General features: G+C 44.1%; 1 protein-coding gene and 1 long non-coding RNA gene across 2 annotated transcripts; one reads left to right on the top strand and one right to left on the bottom strand.

Annotated features, from left to right (window-relative positions):
• Positions 1–541: 541 nt before the first annotated feature.
• On the bottom strand, positions 542–21,816 carry Mrps31 (mitochondrial ribosomal protein S31). Its single transcript, XM_006983000.3, has 7 exons — positions 21,684–21,816; positions 17,447–17,734; positions 12,827–12,985; positions 11,386–11,529; positions 6,404–6,477; positions 2,114–2,257; positions 542–844 (listed from the first exon to the last, which is right to left on the bottom strand). The coding sequence occupies exons 1-7, from the start codon at positions 21,806–21,808 to the stop codon at positions 615–617; spliced, it is 1,164 nt and encodes a 387-aa protein (XP_006983062.1). The 5' UTR covers positions 21,809–21,816; the 3' UTR covers positions 542–614.
• On the top strand, positions 839–2,005 carry LOC143269065 (uncharacterized). The gene is made up of 2 exons (XR_013045402.1): positions 839–1,145; positions 1,307–2,005. It is a non-coding gene; the product is annotated as an uncharacterized LOC143269065 (long non-coding RNA).
• Positions 21,817–22,174: the final 358 nt, after the last annotated feature.

A 22,174-nucleotide genomic window follows, 5' to 3' on the forward strand; every position in this document is an offset into this window, starting at 1 on the left:
CGGGAGAGGGGGCTGGGGGGTATGAAAAAGATACATATGTATATATGTACAAGACTGTCAAATAATAAATTAAAAACTCAGTTGAAATGAAGAAGTGGGGCTTGGTTGGAGGGTCCTCAGTCGCTGGGGCCACGCCCTCAGAAGGGACTGTGGGGCTTCACTTCCAGCCTGCTCTGAGGTGTGATCACTTCCTCCCACAGGCGATTTTGCATTTGTGATGAAGCCTTTCCAAAGTCTGTACCATGCTGTATTAAATACATGTTTTTTCTTTATAACATTAACCAGAGTTAGATATTTTGTTATGGGACTAATTAGTGGACTAATTACACAGGATTCTGATGTTATCAGCTTTACAGCTAACAATTATATACCTCAAAGAAGCACAGTCACCTACTGAGAACCCTAAGAACTGTCCCACAGGCATTACTAATTCTCAGACATTCTTTTGTACCTCGAATGCTCTTTCTATACAAAAACATATTTCAGGTTAAAAGTAATTTCACATCTGTATTAGTAAAATCAGATATAATAATCAACAGGACAACTTTAATAAAAATTTTATTTAGCTATAATATATATCTTCAGCAGTTTAAATAAAAAATTTCTTCATGATGTTAAGTCAACTCTATGTTATTTTCTCTGAGAATATCCCTCTTTTCATTAAAATAACTTCTAAACCACTCTATATGCTCGACTTTCTGTTTAACACTCAGATATGGGTTTTTCGAAAGGCCATTAGTCACCAGCTCCATGAAGATGCGAATTGGTCCTTGCTTGGGGAAACCTTCGAGGTACTTATCCAAAAATATATGTTCATGGAACTCTGAGCCATCATCATCAAAACCTGAGAAGTAAAATACACAGTAACGTAATTGTGAACGTAAAGCCTACATCATAAAATTAACACTGATGAAGTATCTATCCCAGCAGAGTTAGAAGCCTAGATTTTGAGATCAGAGCTGGTGTGACTGTGAGCATCAGTTTCGGCAGGCACAGAACGAGGACTGAGAGAACCCCCCAGGGCTGTGGTGGAGCCTGAACCGAAGCAGTGCCTGAGGTACAGCCCCTCTTCCACCTGTAGAAGCAACCGGTGCTCACCAATACTGTCGGCATCTGAGGAAACCACCGAGACAGCTATACAGTGCGTAAGTATTTAAAGGTAAAGTAAGACCGAATAGTAAAGGAGATGTTCAAGCAGCCCAAGAGATGAAGACACAAATGATAAATATAAAAATGAAAATAACCCAGGGGGCACAGTTCCATTCCAACAATTCAGTGAACTTCGCGGTTTGGTTTTGTTTTTCAGACAGCTCTGCCCTAACCCAGTCGGTCCTGACACTCCTGCCTCCACACCCCCAATGCCAGCGTACAGCTGTGCGCCACCACCGCGGCTCAACGATGACTTTAAACGGAAATGATCCAACACACCCCAGCCATCTACTGGTACCATGGACATAAACACGCGGTCTAGGACTGGGGAGATGGCCTGCCGCCCAAGTCTGAAGACTTGAGTTCATCCTCAGAAGCCATGGAAGAAAGCCAGAGGCAACAGGGCAACTCTGGCCTCCCAGTGCAGCCCCTACTGGAAGTGGGAGGCAAGACAGACTGATGGACTCCCCTGGGTCAGCTGGCAGGACACAAAGCTGTAAGTTAGACAGACCTGTCTCAAAACACGGTGGAAGGTGAAGACTCATACCCAAAGTTGTCCTCGAACTTCCAAATGTGAGTCCCATAGCTGAGGGTGCCCCCGACCTTCTGATTCTCCTGTCTCCACCTCCCAAATATGGGACTAAACGTGTGTGCTACCGTGCCCAGTTTACCGGGTCCTGGGCCTGCAGCCCAGGATTTCACGTGTACTAGGCAAGCGCTCTACTGACTGAACTACATCCATGGTTCCCATGATACATTTTGACATAAATTTTACTCCTTTACTTTACTATCAAATGTCTAGAATTAAATAAAACCCCAAACATCTTTCAAACAACAATTTAAAATAACACTGCTAGGTTTCTTCTCAGACGCCACTGTTCTGAGGTCCACATACGCACCTCCCTACAGTCTAAAATGGACCCCTCCATTGCTGACTGTGAGGAGCTCCTGAAGTAACACCTACCGGCTTCGTTGTCAATTGGGAACTCCCACAGTTTGCCCTCTTTTGTCCACTGGATCATCTCCTCAAATCCGTTCCCCAAAGGCTGCTCATTGACTCTGGCCAGCTGCTTAGCAAATTCTATCTCCCAGAGAGAAGGCGAGGCTTCTATATTAGAAAAAAAAAAAAGTTTAAGTACAGGAAAACGTGAATGTCTTATTATTATTTTTTTTATTCTTCCCTCATATATTACATCCTGACCACAGAATCTCTCCCCTATACCTCCCCTCTCCCCCAGATGCAACCCCCCACTCCATCTCCCCTCAGAAAAGAGCAGGCCTCGCAGGGACATCAACCACACTGTAAATGTCTTCTTAAGACAGTAACTCTTGGCCAGACAGCTCAGTGGGTAAGGCACAGGCCACCAGGCCTGACTACCCGAGTGTAATTCCCACGGACCTAATGTTAGAAGGCGCAAACAAACTCCTGAGGGCTGTCCCCCGACCTCCACACTCAAACCACGTTCATACATCTAAACACAGAGACAAAACAAATCAACATGTAATGAAAGTTCATTTTACAATGTTATCATCAATTCTTTATTGATACATATTTTCAGACCTTGGGATTCAGAATTAGTTTATAATAATGAAAGGCTCCCAGGAGCTACAACTGCAACAAGAGTGGAAGACACGGGGTATAAGGACAAGAATGGCAAACCTCAGCCTTTACTGACACCATGCCAGGTTATCACTGCGCCTCTACTAGAAGAAAAGAATCTGCACTTTAAGAATGGTTTTGAGTTTGATGTTTTGGTTTTGATTTGTTTTTCTTAGAGAGAGGGGCTGTCTGTGTAGAACCGTAGTCCTGCCTTAGTCTCCTGAGGGAATTACTGGTACGCCAGGCTGAATGTACGTAACATTTGTGATTTTGATTTTCAAAGTCCCAATCTGTCAAAATGAGTCACCAGTGATGACAATGTGATGACCCAGCACACAGAGCTTGAGACAGGAGAACCAGAAGTCTATGGTCGTCATCCTCAGCTACAGAGAGGATGAGGCCAAACTGGACTAACTGTCCCCCTAAAAAATGTTTTTAAACGGAAAAAAATCAGTACTGAGAATGACAAAGGTGGTCATGATGGCGAATGTTTGGAATCACAACACTGCGGACAAGGGTCCGGGGTCTCTGCAAACCCCACGGCCAGAAGAGTGTCCATCGGAGAGAGGCACAGGGAGTCCGCTTCGACACAGCTCAGTAGCTGGGGTGGGTGCACAGTCTGACCTCACGTAGTTTATTTGAGGCATATTTTAGCAGAGCACAATTTGGAAAAATGTTTCCCAGTGCTAATTAACTCAATCCTGTGCACACAATAAAGCTTAAGACATGACTACGTTGAGACTCTGTAAAGTACACGTGACAGCTTTCACAAAGATGGCTCTACAGACTGACTCCATGTGACATCTTCTATAACGGCAGGTTCTACAGACTGCCTGAGAAAAACAAGCTCATGGCAGAGTCTGAGGAAGGACCTGGTGTGGTCTAAACATAGATAGCAAACATCACCAGGCTATTAACTACCTCCACTCCCGGCCTTCAGAAGAGACAGCGAGGCATGTCTAACATGCCTGGTTCCCTAGTGCTCACCTGTGAGCACAAGGACCTCGGGGCCTCCTACAGAGTTCAAGGTCCTTCTTGACTACCTAGAGCCTGAGCTACAGGAGTCTGTGAGGAAACAGGAAAAGAAATACTAACGGATACTGAACACTCAGTCTGTGAGGAACTTTTCTAAACAGGCTAATTTAATCTTCACAATCGGCTCTTGAGTAAGGTAACACATGGCGGCTGTGTACCACCGTCTTCCACACTTTAATCATTTACTTCCTTTGGAAACTTCTAACATCGTTCATGAGTCATACTTCCACCAGCGACTGCCAATGGTAAAATAAAATGGTATAGGCACTTTGGCAGGGCAATTTGAGTAAATTACAAATGTAAAAATAAGACTGTCCTCTCGCAGGAACTTTCCAGCTGCCTGCCCCACCTGGTGTGGAGACACAGGCAGGGTGGGTAACTGCACTCCCCTCCTCAGTACCCCTTCATCTGATCACCCCAAAGCCCTGTGGTTGCCTGTCAGGAATTGCCACCACCTCCTGGCCTCTCCGTCCTTGGGAACTGTGCTGCTTGCCAGGGACTAACACTTCCTCCTCACCTCACCAACCTCTGGGTCTTACTATATCCCAGACTGGTTCTAGTGCAGTTAGGGTTTCTACTGATACCATAAAACACTATGACTCAAAGCAACTTGGGGAGAAAAGGGTTTATCCCATCTTATAGATTGTAATCTAACATCCAGGGAAGGCAGGGGAGGAACTTGAGGCAGGAACTGACAGAAGAACACTGCCTACTGGCTTGCTACTCATGGCCTGCTCAGTCTACCTTTTTTTCCAAATGATTTATTTTTATTTTACGTGAATTGGTGTTTGACCTGCATGTATGTCTGTGTGAGTGTGTTGGATCCTTTGGAACTGGAACTACAGACAGCTGTGAGTTGCCATGTGGTTGCTGAGAATTGAACCCAGGTCCTCTGGAAGAGCAGCCAGTGCTCTTAACCGCTCAGCCATCTCTCCAATCCCTCAGTCTACCTTTTTATACACCCTAGGACCAACTGGCCAGGAATGGCACAGTGGACTGGGCCCTCCTACATCAATCATTAAACAACAACAACAACAACAACAAAAATGTCCCACGGCTTGCTCACAGGATATTCTGGTAGGGATATTTTCTCAATTGACATTCCCTTTTTGCAAATTACTCTAGATTGCTGTCAAGTTGACAAAAAACTAACCAGGATAGTTCCCCCCACCAGGGACCCTCCAGAGACCCAGGTAGGCTACCCATGCTCCCCATATCAGCTCCCCTACATTCTGAGAGTCCTAGGCCAAGAAACACAACTCACCATTACCAGTAGATACCACCTAGGGTAAAGGATTCAAAGAAGTATTCTAAGCAAATGAACTAAGAGAAAAGCAGGCATAACTATTCTAATACTTGACAAAATAAGACTTGAAACCAAACTAGTCAGAATAGACAAAGACATGTCATACTCATCAAAGGAAAAAAAATCTACCAGGAGATTAGTACAATCTTAAATATATGCTCACCAAATACAGGAGTACCCAATTTCATAAAAGAAAACACTGTTAGTTAAATCTAAAGCCACAGATTAATCCCAACACAGTGATAGTATGTGAGTTCAATACTCTACTCTCACCAATACATTGGTCATTCACACACATACACACACACACACACACACACACACACACACACACACACACAAACTAAAACTAAAGAATATACACTCTTCTCAGCAGCAATTTTTTTCAAATTAGATCATGTTTTTGTCCTAATATGTATTAGAATACAAAACAAATCTCAAAAACTACAGAAAATTGAAATTACATCCTGCATTCTTGTCTGACCACAATGGGATAAAGCCATAATTGCAGAAATTACATTAACAGATGGGAGGGTAAACAATATGCTACTGAAAGATAATCAGTTCAAGGAAGAAATCAAAAAGGAAATTAAAGAATTCCTAGAATTGAATGATGAAGAAAACACATAAAAAATATGGGAAATACTGAAGCCAGTCCTAAGAGAAATATAGAACTAAATACCTACATAAAAAATGTTGAAGTCTCAAATTAATAACTTAATGAAGCACCCGAAGGCATTGGAAAAACAATAACAATACCCCCCAAAAAATCAATGGGAGGTAATAATCAAAATCAGAACTGATTTTAATATTTCAGAAACAAAAAAATTACAAAGAATCAATGAAATGAAAAATTAGTTTTTTTTTTTAAAAAAGGTTGTCAAGCAGCCAAATTAACCAAAATGAAAAGAGAGTATTCAATTTAATAAATATATACACACTCTCCCCTAATCTGGGTAGTAAGCTGCTCAAAAGCAGGAACCATACATTAGTTATCTTTATGTAAAAGCAGAGGATTATAATGTAAATGGTGGGTGAATAATACTTTCTAAACAAAAATAGCAGACAATCCATAGCTCTGGATTATTTTTCTGGTAGTACTGATCTCCTGAGATCCTACAGAAGGCAATATTTTAAGGGGGAAGCATGATCCAAATTAGCAGTATCAACAGTTTTATTCATAGGCAAGATACTAGGCCAATGGCAGGAAGAAATATGAAGATGCAAATACCCAACTGTTACAATGAAAACACCAATGCCGTCTTTCAAAGTCAGAATGCTTCTCCACTTGAGAAGTCTTGTTCTTAACAAACCTGGTTTGGGTGCTTCATCAGCAAACGCCTTAACGTCAAAAATTGAAAGTCTTTTCCCCTTGAATATACTTCTCCTAAGATAAAAACATTTAAAAAACACATCTTAGTAAGATATATTTATAAAATGTCAATAAAAACTGCTTAAGAAAAAAATGTACATGAAACCATCTATGTAGTAATTAAAGATAATCGCATTGACCCACATCAAACATTTTAGCTACATTGCCATGATTTTAGGACTCATAAGTAAAAACAGAACATATACCCTTGGATTTTTGCTTTACAACACAACAAATCAGCTAAGTTTAATTTTCAAAATACTCAACTGAAAGTTCTAGAAAACTTAGTGTTGTGGAACTCTATAAAAATCTGCAAAAACAGAAGCAATAAACTAAACATTTGTTTTTGAGGACAGAAGACAGTGGAAAGTTTAATTATAAATTATAGTGGTAGAAGGAGGCATAGATAAAACATGCTATTCTATGAAGCAATCAATCTGCAATTTAAAAGTATTTCTTAACTTTCTTTACATAGCCATTTTTACAAACCGCTGAAATTAATGTCAGAGAGTTAATATGCAGCCCCTTCTGGGATATAGGATACTTTAATTATGATGTCTGTCAACCTGCACAACCTACAATCACCTGGAAGAAAGCCTCAGTGAGGGATTGCCTACATCAAGCTGGGCTGGACCTGTCAGTGGGGGATGGCCTTAGCTGACTTGGTGGCATCATGCCCTAGGTAGAAGATCCTGGGCTTTGTAAGTACAGAGAGGGTCTGAGCACAGTAAACACGCATGTCTCCGTGCTCTTGACTGTGGATGGGATGGGATAGCTGCTCCAGGGTCTGGTTTTGAATTCCCTGCCACCAAGGGCTGTAAGCAAGAACCCTTTCTTTCCCCGCTGCTCTTCATCAGGGTATTTGATTACAGGAACAGAAACAAACCCGGGCAGACTGCTCTACCGTCAGTTCACTTCTCTTCTCAACAGAAACACTTCTTTCGACTTACTATTAACTTGAACAAAACTACTAACAGATTAAAACACAGTTCATAAACTATAGGAATAGTTTTAAAAATAACTCTGAAAATTTCTTTTCTCCATCAAACTACTTTACTAAAATAAAGTGGAAAAAGCTGCGAATTAAAAGAGCCTTCATTCATGCAAACGTTTTGCTCCAGGAGGTCCCTGTGTAGCTGTGAACACTGGCCTTCCTGGTCTGGAGTTCTGCATGCCGGCAACCCTAGCACTCGGGAGGCAGGGGCAGAAGGATCGAATTCCAAGCCACCCTGGCCACCTAGCTTACAGAGTGAGACCAGGACCCTAAAAACAAGGAATCAGGTCTTTCTGTCCGGAAGGGCCCTCAGGGCCTCCAGTTCTCTTCCCTACTAAACATCATTACTGAGCAGCAGGATAAGAGAGTACAGCAACTTCTGATCAAGACAGATCACCTTGTCTGCGGGAATGTAAGACCAATTGGCTGGAGGTGTGTGTGCATACTTGCCGAGCAGCTAGTGCCCTTAAAGACTGACTCTGGTTTTTGCTGCAGCTAGCGGGCTGGTTAGACCTACTGCCATCTTCACTGATGTAGACTCACTCGGCAGGCACACCTTTGGGCAGTTTGTGAAGGCAGTTTTGGAGAAGTTTAAAGGAGGCAAGCCCCATCCTGAATGTGGGTCTCATCGTCCCCCGTGCTGGGGTCTAGGACTGAATACAGAGGGAAAAGGAGAGTGGGCTGAGCAGCAGTGACCATCTCTCTGCTTCCAGATGGTAGATACAAGACGACCTCTGCCGCATACTCCTGCTCACAGCTGGGGCCGCTCTCATGGCATGTCTCATCAATGAGAAAAGCACATGACATAGTTAAGTTTTCACTGTCACTTGGTGGGTGGGGAAACAGACTAACGGGAGCTGTAAAAGTTACTCAGCCAGAATTAGTCAATCATAGTGCCAAGCCTCTGGAGCCGCCCAGGGACACTCCAAAACCAGTGCTCCGTGACCCAGACCTCCGTCTCTGAACGAGTCCAGGACTGGTTTTCTCAGGCTGCCCTAACGACTGTTCAAGTCCCACCAGGAGAACCTGGCATCTTGCACTGCTTCCCAATACCCTCTCTGTCAGCCTCTTAGACTCTGCATGGAGAAGCCTCCGCGTCCGCCCCGACTGTCTAAAGTTCCTCTTGCACTGCTTTTGAAATCTGCATTTTCTGCGCCAGAGCACCTGGGGTGGTTGAATGGTGTCCATCCCCATGGGCTCAGGTATTTTAACACTTGATCCCCACTTGGTGGCGCTGTTTGGGAACGTGGTATGGACAGCCTTACTAGAGGAAGTTCATCATTGTACCAACAGCCTGGCCCTACTTCCAACTCACGCTCTCTGCTTTGGGCTTGCCATTGAAGATGTGACCCTTCAACTTCCTGTTCCGACTGCCATGTCTCTGCCATGGATAAGTTGTCTTGACCATGGTAGTTTACTGCAGCAGAAAACTAACTAATGCAGCCTCTCTGTGCGTCCCAGACTGGTTCACACTGAGGCTCTTCTGCTTCTCCTTCCCAAATGTTGGGATTACAAATATGTATCCCCAGCCTGGCTACCCCTAATTTTTTTTACATTTATTTTATTTATTTATTTTGTATGTGTATATAAGTGTGCATCTCTGTCTCTGTGTGTGTGTGTGTGTGTGCGCGCGCGCGCGCACGTGTGCCATTGCCCCCGGTGCACATGTGGAGGTCAGAAACAACTTGTGAAAATCAGTTCTTTCTTTCTACCTTGTGGACTCTAGTAAGCTTTTTACTTCTTTCAAGATGTTAACGACACTAAGTCATTTCAGTAATTCAAACCACCCTCTAAAACGAATGCTAACCACTTGAACTTCTTGTATAACGCTGACCAGCTTTTCAGATTCCCCACAAATCTCCCTAACACCTAGAAGAAGCTAAGTCAAGACTACTGAGAATCCATGGAACAGATACAGCACCGAGAACCCTTCGACTGTATGTCCTACAGCTGAAGGCAGCTTAGTGCTCACCAGTCCGCGCCAAATACACACCTTTCCCTGTAACCAACACTTTTTGAACTTAAAGAACACAAGTTTTACGTAATTATACAACTTCCAACTGCAAAATAACCATGTAAAGTATGGCTTGGTGTCTTAACAGTTTCAAATTAGCAAATTCAAATGACTACAAATAATTTACCACCTTAAGGTAATATGGGGACTTTTTATTATGATCTTTAAAATCTATATTTATGTATATGCATTTTTCATTTTCTTAGACAGTGTCTCACTCTGTAGACCAGGCTAGTCTCAATCTTAAGAGCTTCTTGCTTCCACCTCCCAAGTTAGGACTGTGGGTATGCACCAACATGTCTGCTCTTGTTTTGGGGTCAGTCTCACTCTAGCCCGGGCAGAACTGGAACTCACTGTGAAATCCAGAGTGGCCTGAAACTCACGGTGCTCCTCCTGCCTCAGCCTCCCCTGTGTGGGATTACAGATATAAGCCACCGTGCCTGGCCCATTTACTGATGAGTTATCTCTCTAAGGTATGAAGAAAGGGAACCATAACTAAACATGCAAAGGGCATATAAATGTTCAGTGTTAGAAACATTCAGCATGAAAAATAATGCTTCTTGTAAACTTATTTGTTCACAATTTGCTCAGCACCACTTATTCTAAATGGAAGGATTACTAAGCAGTGTGGGTGATGTGAGCCAAAACTCACTCTGGTTCATGGTATAAATAAATGTGGCATTGTTAAACCCAGGAACTTCCTCTCCAGGAAATGGCACAATAAATTCCCGTTCAGCCTGGGCATACCATATTTATACCCAATACTGCAAACTGCACTTGTTGGGGGCACAGAGGTCCTTGTACTCACAGAGAAGCACGAGGAGAACCAGGAATGTTAATCACACAGGGGTGTCTCCTCAATGGAGGAGATAAAAATTAAATATCTGCATTCCACCCAGAAAGCTGAAGAGTGGATTTTGTTAATGACCTGGTGACCTTTTTGTTGTCTGTGGAGGCAGACCTCACCCACCTTTTACTATAGAGGCAGACCTCACCCAAATTCCCCAGAATGATTATCCCAGACTCTTCCCTCCCCAGATGATTACCCATCCTTAGGGGAGATGTCACAAGTACTCTATGGCCTGCTGACCTCTATGCTATCAGTCAGAGACCACACTAGATTCTAGGCCCTTGAGCTACACAACCCACCCTCATGGTCACATGTACTGTGTAAAACGGTCTCTATGCAGTCACACCTTAAGTTTTATTGTGCACCTGGGATTGCACTGATTGCTGCCTGGAAACCTTTTCCCAAATTGTACAGTGTTTTGAATATGGTAACAATGAACCACTTGGGCTTAGATTCCCTGAAGTTCTTACCTCTTTGAGGATCACTGTCTGCAACGACACCTGTAGGGACCCTCCACAGGAATTAATACGCATACATCAGTGATAACTTTCTGGTAATGAGTGTCAGTTGGAATTTCAGAGAAGATAGCTGTGTTGGCTAGTTTTATGTCAACAACCCAAGTTGGAAGAAAAACCTCAACTGAGAAAATGCCCTAACTAGACTGGCCCATGGGCAAACCTGTGGTGCATTTTTTTAATTGATGATTGATGGACAGGCCCAGTTCACTGGGCAAGTGGTCCTGGGTTGTATAACATAGCAAACTGAGGGGCAGGGGGACCACGCCAGTGAGAAGCCATTTTCCATGGCCTCGGCTTCAGTTCTTGCCTCTAGGTTCCTGCCTGGAGTCCCTGCCCTGCCTCTAAGTGATTCTGTTACCTGGAAATCCTTTCCTTCCCAAGTTGCTATTACTGGTCATGGTATTTTATCACAGCAATATAAACCCTAACTAGGTATCCACAGTGATTAGGGATCTATCAGTAATAATATGCAGAATAAATTAAGACTACAGTTAGAGTAAAAACAAACCATGCACACAAAACCCAGTAGACGACAAAGCTTGAATACCGTTTTTTCCAGTCAACTGGTTTCTCCTGGTCAAGAGAAGAACTTTCCATCTCTTCATCAAACTGAATCTGGTGCTCTGGTTTTGTACTAAGTCTCACGGAAGTGGGCTTGGCAATCTTCATATCTGATATGATGTGACGGAAACTGAAATAAAAAGGTCATGTGCATTAGGACTCTTAGCTGCACTGGAGTAGCAAACTTTTCTTAAGAGGTGACATACCACTTAATTCTTATTCCACTTCTATGCCCCAACAAGAGCATAAAGATTTATGAGTAAAGTCACATACTTCTACTCATGTGACATAGGCATTAAGATGTATGTCTCCAATTTTGTAAATATATGCTTAAGAAATCTTTATGTGAAAGATGAAAATGTCAGTTACAAAAATTATTAATATCCAGAGAAACGGACAGGAAAATACAAACAAGTATACTTGTACCCATCACCTCCACTGACAGTTACATTAACACTGAAAACGAGCTCTATTGCTGCCGTGTACATGTAGAAGGGTTCAGGTGACGGTGAGGGATGTGTTTCCTCTTTGATCCTCTAGAGACAAATGCCCTCTGTGTGCCCACTGAGAACAGATTCATGTCACCCCCAAAGGGAAGCAGTGCCACTATTTATGACAGTGAATAGGCATTAAGTAGGAAAACTTGGCATAAATTTACAGAGGGAAAAAGGATACATTGATTGGATTGAAGAAATGCTCAGCAGTTAAGAGCACTTGCTGCTCTTAAGACCAGGATTCTTTGGTTTCCAGAACCCACATGGCAACTCAAACCTCCTACAACTCCAGTTCCAAGGGCCAACACCCTCTTCTGACTCGGCAGGCTCCTGCGTGCATATGGTGCAGATACACACACTTAGACACATACACATAAAATAGTTTTTAAAGGAAAAGAATATGCTGAAAAGCTCTGCTCAAACATAAGGAAAAGGGGAGAGAATGTGTTTGAATCACACTGTGAGCAAAACTAGCGGACTGTTCAATTGAGAAAAACTGATTTTCTCAGGGAACTATCTTACTCAATTGCCTATTTTATTTTTCATTTTAAATAACACTACTGATTTTATCATTTCTATTGCAGGGGCAAAAAACTTTGTAATGGCCTAAAAGAAAAGTTTAGCCATCCACTTTAAGAGAGCTGGCCCATCAGTTAGAAGTACTTGCTCTGAGGAGGTGAACGTTTGAAAATGTATTGTTATGTGGGGTGGGTATGTGTGTACACATGAGCATGCATGCAGAGGTCAGCAGACAGTCTGTGGACTGAGTTCTCCTTCAGTCATGAGGACCTGGGGATATAAAGCCATGAGGCTTGGCAGGAAGTCATCTGTCTCGCTGGCCCGTGAGGTGGATTTTCCACGTAAAGCAGGTGTGTGCCAGTCACCAGCCACCGTGAGACCTAAGCGTCACTGACATGGCATCTGACCGCTCACCTAATCCTGCGTTTCTCTTTGTCTTTCTGAGCCCTTGACTCTTCCTCATGTTGCTGAAGCTGCTTGAGCAGGTCGGACTTGGTGGTCTGCTTGTCAAAAGGTAGAGACTCTGCAACAGCGGACGCAGCTGCCACCAACTCAGGACTCAGGAACTCATTTCTAACAAGAAAACGAAACGCGGAAGGAAAACCGCAATTAGTATATCACTAGTTCGGTGAAAAGTCAAACAACGTGGGGAGGAGAACTCATTAAAGAAAGGATTCAACTTCTCGTAAGAGCAAGAAGTCTCAACTATTCCACACTGTTTTCTTGGGGGCTTTGTTGTTTGTCTGTTTTGAGATTGGGTCTCATTAGGTTGGTCTGTAACTCACAATCGCCTACCTCAGCCACAGAACTGCTAGGATTACATATACTTACACACACACACACACACACACAAACACACACCACACACGTTAAAAAAAAATCCTGCTTTAGACACTGGCAATACCTGAACTTTGAAACAGTGTACTCTAAGTTAATTAATACTCGCTGACACACACCCATGGGCAACTATGCACGGTGGTTCACACCTATAATCCCTGTACCCAGAAGCTACGGCAAGAGTATCCAAGTCCAGGGCCAGGCCTGGCTATGTGGGGTGATCCTGTCTTGAGGGCTAGGAAGACGGTTCAGTCAGGGAAGTGCTTGCCATGCAACTCTGAGGACCGGACTTCCGTCCCCAGAACAGGGGAAAAAGCTGGGTGTGGACCAGCAACTTCACTTAGTATTTGGGAAAAGCATTTGCCATGCAAACTTAATGGCCTGAGTTGGATCCTCAGGTACAGATCGCCCCACTCCCCCAAGCAGTTCTGTGAGTTTAAAAATAAAGCAAACCCGCATACATCAACGTGAACTGATGGCAGTCATTCAACCTAATTCCAATGCTAGGTCACTAAAGAAAATACATCATCCCTTCTGCTTACATGCTGCTCTTGAGACATTTGTCCTTGGTATCCAGCCACCAGTCTGTGAAAATGCCAAAGCAAACTAAAAGCTCATGTAGCTAGGTCTGCTAGTAGCACCAGCTAAAGTCTCAGCTGATAGTGAGTGAGCAAACTTCAGATGATTTCAGAAATTTCCACGGCCTCCCACTGAGGCCTGCCTCAGGTATCTTCTTCTCTGTGAGTATAAAAACAGTTATTTTATGGGAGTGTGTCTCAGGGTCATCTATAATGCAGCCACGGTAGCCATCTTAGTGAGCTCTGATACATGACAGGAAAGGAGGAAGGGAGCAGGGAAGGCCGGTCACGTATGGAGTGATTATTACAGTGTATCACGAGGCACACACTAGGACTAACTCACATTTGCAGACACTGGATTCTAAGAGAGAGATGGGAGAGAGGAGGGAGGAACTGGTTGGGCGCAGGCCTGTAATCTCAGCTACTCAGGAGGCTGAAGCAGGAGGACCACAAGTGCTTGCTGTATGTGAGCTACAAAGTGAGTCCAAGGCTAACCAGGGTAACTTAGTGAGACATCATCTCAAAATAAAACGTAAGAAAGTGGTTGGGGATACGTCTGGTGCCTGAGTGGTTAAATAAAATTATTACAAGAAACTTTTCTTCAAACTCAAAACAAATGCATCCCATTCACCAATCTTGCCCACAGCCTCCTTCTTGGACCAACATCAGAGGGTTCCAAGATATCTTTTATATCTACCACATCACTGCTGCATAGTCCAGTATTTCTAATTTCGGTTCCTTCTGATAGAACACTAGTTAAATATGATGCACATGCCTATCATTCAGGAAGCAGAGACAGGAGTCCAGGAGACCAAAGTTATCTCTTGCTACAAAGTGAGTTTGAGACCAGTGTGGGCTACATGAGACATTTTCTCAAAAATACCCCCAAAATTATTAAAATAAAAACAATTATAATTTATTTTTTTTAATGCAGAAAAACAGAGGCCAGGGAGATGGTTCAACAGGTAGATGTGCTTGACGAACTAGCTCAGTGACCTGAACCCAGCAAAAAGGTTGTATGCAACCGCATACATCTGCAATCCCAGCATTCCTCGGGCCAGTGAGAGGAGACAGTAGAACCGACCCAAAGCTTTCACACACAGCACAGAGGCAGAAATAGGGAAGACCTACCTCAGAAACATGGTGGAAGGAGAGAACCAACTCCAAAAGCAACTGTGCAACTGTCTCCTGACCTCGGCATTCTTAGGAAGGCATGTAGCATTCCTGCACTGTTTTACACACACACACACACACACACACACACACACAAAGGTAACATTTTTAAAAAATTAAGTAAAAAAGTAGAGTAAAACCTTTAAAGGACTTACGAGGCAATCTACACTCTCTGGCTTATCTTGTCATATCTAATTGGAAAACTTTTTTAATTGCCTTATTGTAGGAGTATCCCCAAAACAATGTAGCTATTCCCACCCTTGCGTTGCCCACCAGAACTTGATGGTAAGACCCTACTGCTATACAACTGGGCCACAGGACATGGAGAAATCAAGCTGTACTGACCAAGGCGCTTCCTCCCTGATGACTAGCATTCACAGTACTGGAAGGTGCTATGCAGGCTGCTGGGGGAAATAATCAACGAGGAGATCCGTCTGTGAACCCGTAGGCTGCAATAATAACCAGTGTGGTGCAACAGTGGAAAAACCAACTGCTTTCTGACTGGCTGAAGGCCTGGTCCACGGGACCTGGTCCATGGGAGTAAACTCATGCCTGATGCTGTAAATATGGCCGAGGACCCACGGTTGGGGAGCTTATAGGCCGTAAGGGTGAACTTAGTCCTATCATTTTGCTAAATGGACATAGCATCAAACTGCCCTCTAGATTTGTATCTTTATACCCATAGACTAGTGTAGCTCTCACACTGCGTCAGAGAGGTTTCTTTAGGAAGTGGCAGGAGGTCAACATAGAAACAACTGGTCTAAGGAAACCATCTACGGACTGAGCAGTCATACACTGCACATCTCCGTCACCACCCTCCACTAATAAAGCTTGGGGCCACTGAGGGGTGGGGGAAAAGATTGTGAAGAGCAGAGGTCACAGGGACCAGAGTGACAACAGCATCTTCTGAACAAGGCAGGACCACTGCACTCATCAAGTCACGGCAGCTGTGGGTGCCTGCAACATCAAGGCAGCCAACACTCTAGCATGGAGAGGCTCGTGAGCCTTTACCTCTAAGTGAGGAGCTACTAACAGCTGCTGGCTGCTGGAGGAGGAAGTCAGTTTTCCAGGGGTGTCACCCTTGGTACAGGGACCATGCTCCGTGGACTGCTTCACACCCATCAGTATACGGGCAGCAAAGATTGGACTCGGTGGGTTAGTTAAAAAAAGAGAGAGGACATGAATTTAGAAAGGGATGGGAAGATAAGGATGGATCTAGAAGGCGTTAGGAAAAGGACTCGGAGACAAATACATTATATATATTTGAAATTCTCAGAGTCAATAAAGATAATCACATTAAAATTACCTTACCGAACGCCGGGCAACGGTGGTGCATACCTTTAATTCCAGCACTCAGGAGGCAGAGCCAGGCGGATCTCTGTGAGTTCGAGGCCAGCCTGGTCTACAGAGCGAGATCCAGGAAAGGCACCAAAACTACACAGAGAAACCCTGTCTTGAAAAAGCAAAAAAAAAAAATTAAAAAAAATAAATAAATAAAATTACCTTACTGAACCTTTCAAAGGGTTTGTCTCATTTCAGTGATTTATTTAAATTGCACATTTATAATAAGTCATAAACACATCAAGGTTTTTTTTTGAGACAGGGTTTCTCTGTAGTTTTGGAGCCTATCCTATCCTAGAACTCGCTCTGTAGACCAGGCTGGCCTCGAACTCACAGAGATCCACCTGGCTCTGCCTCCCGAGTGCTGGGATTAAAGGCATGGGTCACCACTGCCAGGTCGAGATTTTTTTTTTAAAACCACTCTTACTTGTTGCTGTTTTTGAGACAATGTTTCCCTGTGTAGCCCAAGCTGGTCTAACATAAACCTGCAGTCTATGGTCCAGCCTGAGGAGTGGGAGTACAGATGTGTGCCTTGCCAAAGTGTAACCCAGGATGAGTACTTATATATATATGTGTATTTTTTTAAATTATTATTTTCTGGCCGGGCGGTGGTGGCGCACGCCTTTAATCCCAGCACTCGGGAGGCAGAGGCAGGCGGATCTCTATGAGTTCGAGGCCAGCCTGGACTACCAAGTGAGTCCTAGGAAAGGCGAAAGCTACACAGAGAAACCCTGTCTCGAAACCCCCCCCCCCAAAAAAAAATTATTATTTTCCTGAGATAAAGTCTCCTATGTAACCCAGGCTGGCCTCAAATTCACATTCTCTGTTTCTTGCTCCCCAATGCTGAGATTATAGTCATGTGCCACCATACCTGGCTACAGATATCTGCTGGTCCCTTACACACACACACACACACACACACACACACACACACACACACACACACACACACTAAAGTAACTATTAGAGAGAGACCCTGTACTTTTGCTGCTTTGTTAGTTCAATGTCTCGAGTGCTATACTTTAATAGACTACTTACTATAAGAAAAGGCTTATTGGAACACCACAGATTAGTCTCCAAGAACGTTCAAATCGGAATTATTTACCTCTTCTCTGGAGGATCTTCTGGAGCTCTGTGATGCCTGCTAACTATAGCCTCCAGACTGCGGGAAGGTTTCCTGCCACGTGGCTTTGTTGTTTGTACATTGACTGTGCTCAGTTCAACTTTCATGTCCTTAATAATGTCCAGCAGGTCTTTCTTTGAAGTCTCCTCTCCTTTGTCTTGGCTCTCTGCTGCCTTCTGGGAAATTTCATTAGCTGGAACAGACTGGCTATCTTTCTTGCTATAGATCGAGCTGCCGGTGCCAAAATGTCTTTGGATATGATTTTGTGTCCTAGAATGACATATGAAGGAAAAATAGAAAAGTATAATGCAAAAGTAAGAAGTAGTAACTGAAAAAAGAAAACAAACCTGCTTTTACATTGAAAAGAATTTCAATTTAAGCCCTTCCCATTTTCGTTTGCTTTCTATTATTATGAACAACCATAATGGGAGCAATTTATCATGTGTTAGTATATACTCTGCGCATCGCGTACAACAAGACTTGTGTACAATTTTCACACCCACATCAACTCCAAAGGTCAGTATTAGCCTCCTCTTACAGGGAAGGAAACTGAAAACCACAGAAGCAACCACGCAGGGTGCGTTAGTTACTTTCCTGTGGCTAAGCTAGAACACCGTGACTAAAAGGAATTAAAGGAAAAAGGAGCTTATCTGACCTTCTGATTCCAGAGAGAACAGCCCATCAGATGTAGAGGCATGGCAGAAAGAGGAGACCGAGAGACCACACCCTCAATTGCCACACAAAGCAGACAGCAAACTGGAAGTGGCACAAGGCTTTTCACCTCTCAAACCCACCCCCAGTGACACACTGCCTCCAGCAAGGCCACACCCCCTAAACCTCCCCAAACAGTGCAGCCAGCTGGGGACCAAGTCTTCAAATATCTGAGCCTGATTCCAAACTACTATATGCTGCCCCCTGGCCCCTGCAGGCTCATGGCCGATAATGGAAAATACATTTAGCCAAATTGTAAAAGTACCAGTAGTCTTTCACACTGTTTAAAAGTCCAAAGTCTCATTTGCGATTCAAGATAATCTCTTAATTGTAACCTCCTATTAAAATCAAAAAGCAAATTGCATACTTCCTACATATAATGGCACAGAAAATGCATTATTATTCTGAAAGAGAGGAATGGGGTATAGTGAGGAAATACTTGACCAAAGCAAGACTGGAACGCAGCAGGGCAAATACCAATCCTGCAGCTCCATGTTTGAAGCTACATGTCAAAAGATGTAGATGGCTCCTCCCATCCAGCTTTGCTGTCTGAAACATACATCTCTCTCGTGGACTGGTTCCACAATGTTTACAGCTCTCTTTGGCAGATATCTGACTGGTTTGGCACCTCCAAAACCTTGGGGTTTCCCATGCAACTCTGGCTGTACTTTCATAGCATCACATAATGGCTTGTCAGGTCTCCCCTGCCACAAGATGCCCAGCCTCAGAGGAACCACAGAGAAAGAATCCACACCCCCTTCTTGACCCTAAAGCCAGCATCACGTGGGCAACAGTGACAAATTCAGTTACCAGATTGGGATGCGCCCCAGCTAGCCAGAACTGTATTAGTAGCAGCTTTTGCTGTGACTTTCAAGACAGAGAAAACTCTTTAGGCTCTTCTCCAAGTTCAGAGCTTGGGGGGTGTGGTGGTATTGTGTTCCCGAAAATATTGTGTACCTTAATAAACTTATCTAGGGTCAGAGAACAGAAAAGCCACTAGTTAGGCAGTGATAGCACACGCCTTTAATTCTAGCATTCCAGAGGCAGAAATCCATCTGGGATCTCTGTGAGTTCAAGACCACACTGGAAACAGCCAAGTATGGTGACTCATGCCTTTAATCCCAGGAAGCAAGTCTTTAATTCTAGGGAGTGATGGTAGAAAGCAGAAAGGTATATAAGGCGTGAGGACCAGAAACTAGCATCATTTGGCTGGTTAAGCATTCGGCTGGTTAAGCTTTCAGGCTTTGAAGCAGCACAGTTCAGCTGGGATTCATTCCGGATGAGGACTCAGAGGCCTCCAGTCTGAGGAGACAAGACCAGCTGAGGATCCGGCAAGGTGAGATAGCTGTGGCTTGTTCTGTCTCTCTGATCTGCCAGCATTCACCCCAATAACTGGCCTCAGGTTGGATTTTATTAATAAGAACTTTTAAGATTCCTGCTACAGGGGGGTCTTGCCCTTAGGGCTGCCTTCCCTTATATAGCCTTCCCAGAGTATAGCAAGCATCTCCATAATGGTACTAATAACTCCCTAACAATCAAGTCTCTTCTGAGCCTGTGCCTTGGCTGTAACACAAAGCTTCCCTGGGGCCCTTTGTCTCTCCAAACTGTACATTTGTATGTCTTTTTGTCCCACTTACCCTTTTGCACTGTGGACTTGAATAAGTGTTATCAATAATAACCATACCATAAACTCAACATTATACTGTCTTGAAATTTTCAAAGAAATTGGTCCGTTACTTTAAAAATTAAGCCTCAGGCAAGTTCTTAGAACAGGAGTAGACGACAGCCAGATTCTTTGCCAAAATATCACAAGAATGGTCTCTGGACCAGCTGCCAGTATTGTTCCCCTGACTCTATAGCCAGACCTATACAGTCCACACTGCACTCAGCATTACTATCTTCCAGGCGCCAATCAGAATGGCCCTTTATACATGACCTGCAGCAGTTAACCCCTGTTTTCTAGTGCACCGTTCCAAAGCCTTCCACATTCTTCCAAAACAGGTTCTTCACAGCAAGACCCACTGAATTTTGTAGTAGATGTTTTTCTGTGGCCAAAGGCAACTTAAAGAACTTTATTGTGGCTTATGGTTCCAGAGAGATTGGACAGGGAGGCGTAGCAGCAAGCAGCAGGCAGAGTGACAGCAAAAAGCTGAAAGCTCACATCTTCAGTGGCAAGCAGGGAGAGCCAACCGGAAGTCGGTGAGGACTTTTGACCTCAGAGCCCACCCCTAATGATATATTTCCTCCAGCAAGGCTCCATCACCTAAACCTCCTCATATAGCACCACCAACTGGGAGCAAAGTCTATTCGTTATTTCTCTCATGCTGTGATAAAGCACTACGGCCTTTTTCATAGAAGGAAGGGTTTAATTGGCTTAAGGTTCTAGGGGGATAAGAGTCTGTCACAGTGGGGACACATGGCAGCAAATACCATGCACAGAGGCAAGAGCAGCTTAGAGGTCACGTCTAGAGCTGCAAACAGGAAGCAGAGAACAAACTGGGAATGGGTGTGGCTTCGGGAACCTCAAAGCTGTCTCTAGTAACAAAGCCAGACAAGTGCCACCAACTAGGGACCAAGTATTCAAACATCTGAGACTACGGGAGACATTCTCACTCAGACTGCTACACAGGGTTCCCTAGCTTAGAGGTCCTTAAGGCCCAAGCCGCATTGCTATGCCATAAATGTGCACAGCTGAGACACCAATCACCTAGCTCTCCCAAACTCCAAAACTATATAATTTGCTTATGAAAAATGCCTGAGGCTACCTCATCAGTCACTTGAAAGTCACTTTGGGGTGAAAAAGAAGTTACAAAGGTAGTACTGTCATGACCAATACACAGAACGCTCATAATATCAATATGGCACAATTCATATTAGGAAAATCCTCTGATAATTATTATTATTTTACGTCTGAAAGTTAATGTTGAAGGTACTTTAACAGACAAATGAAAATCAGGTTACCACAATGTTTCTTTCCAAGAGGGCTGTGATACTTAAAAAAAAAAAATAACGTTTATTATAGAACTTCCCCTAATTTGCTGGGGATGTGAGTAGTAGATCTTTTGTCCAGCAAGAAAGAAACCCCGAATTCAATTTCCAGCATCAAATCAAAAACCCCACATCGTTCACTTCAGAGACTTGATTTTACAGTTTTCATTAGAAATCTTGGGGAGCATAGAATGAAAGAAACGACCTCTCTTTTGGAGCCCGTACGAAGATTTGCGGCAGCAAGCAAGATGAGGAGGGGCAGGCGTGCAGCAGAAAGTCCCTGGGACAGGAGACAAGACCGGCTGTCACAGCGGTTTGCCACACCCGCCGGGACCCTGGGCCAGCGGCCGCGTCTTTGTACGATTTCTCTTTGCCCACATTTACAACAACCGCTTCAAGAGCCTAAGGTTTCGGTACCAACCCCAGGCGGCCGGAGAACCGAGGACTGCGCGTGAAAGAGAGGAGAGGGTAAGGGCAGTCCTGGAAGACCGGCGGGGCCAATGACGCTGGGACGCCTTACCTGCCAGCTCCGGACCGAGCCGCGTGCAGCACACTCACAGACACCGCGACGTCCCGGTTTCCAGAGGACAAAGGAAGGCCCGAGAAGGGGCGAGGGCGTATAAACGTCGGGATTCTGCGGAGCATGGCGTGAAAATAAACTCAAGCAAGAGCACAACCGGAAGCACAAACTCAAGCAAGGGCAGAACCGACCAAGTGCATCCCTCCGCCAAAAATCTCCCCCGAGACGGTTTCCGCCTGCACTCTTCTTCGCCTATAGAATTCCGGCTAGCAACAGGGGCCTGTAATTATGTTCCGGTGTCTTTGGCTGCCTGGATCCCGCTGTTTTCTGGCTCGCTCTTCAGATTCTGGTGTCTGGGTGAAGTTCACATCAAGGTTCCGAAAGACTACAGGTCAGAGAGTGAATGGGGTGATCAATTGAACAAAAACTGATTGAAGCAATAGAGACCTGACGGTACAGCCTGTCCCTCCCTCTTATGAGTGATGGAGTGA

This window comes from Peromyscus maniculatus, chromosome 17 (genome assembly GCF_049852395.1).
Source record: "Peromyscus maniculatus bairdii isolate BWxNUB_F1_BW_parent chromosome 17, HU_Pman_BW_mat_3.1, whole genome shotgun sequence".
Classification (NCBI taxonomy): Eukaryota; Metazoa; Chordata; class Mammalia; order Rodentia; family Cricetidae; genus Peromyscus; species Peromyscus maniculatus.

Coding starts and splice junctions, on each gene's coding strand:
- Mrps31 (XM_006983000.3), bottom strand. CDS start 21,808: ATGCTCCGCAGAATCCCGACGTTTATACGCCCTCGCCCCTTCTCGGGC. Junction 12,986..17,446: donor GAAGATCCTCCAGAGAAGAG/GTAAATAATTCC, acceptor TTTTCTTGTTAG/AAATGAGTTCCTGAGTCCTG. Junction 845..2,113: donor CCCAATTGACAACGAAGCCG/GTAGGTGTTACT, acceptor TTTACTTCTCAG/GTTTTGATGATGATGGCTCA.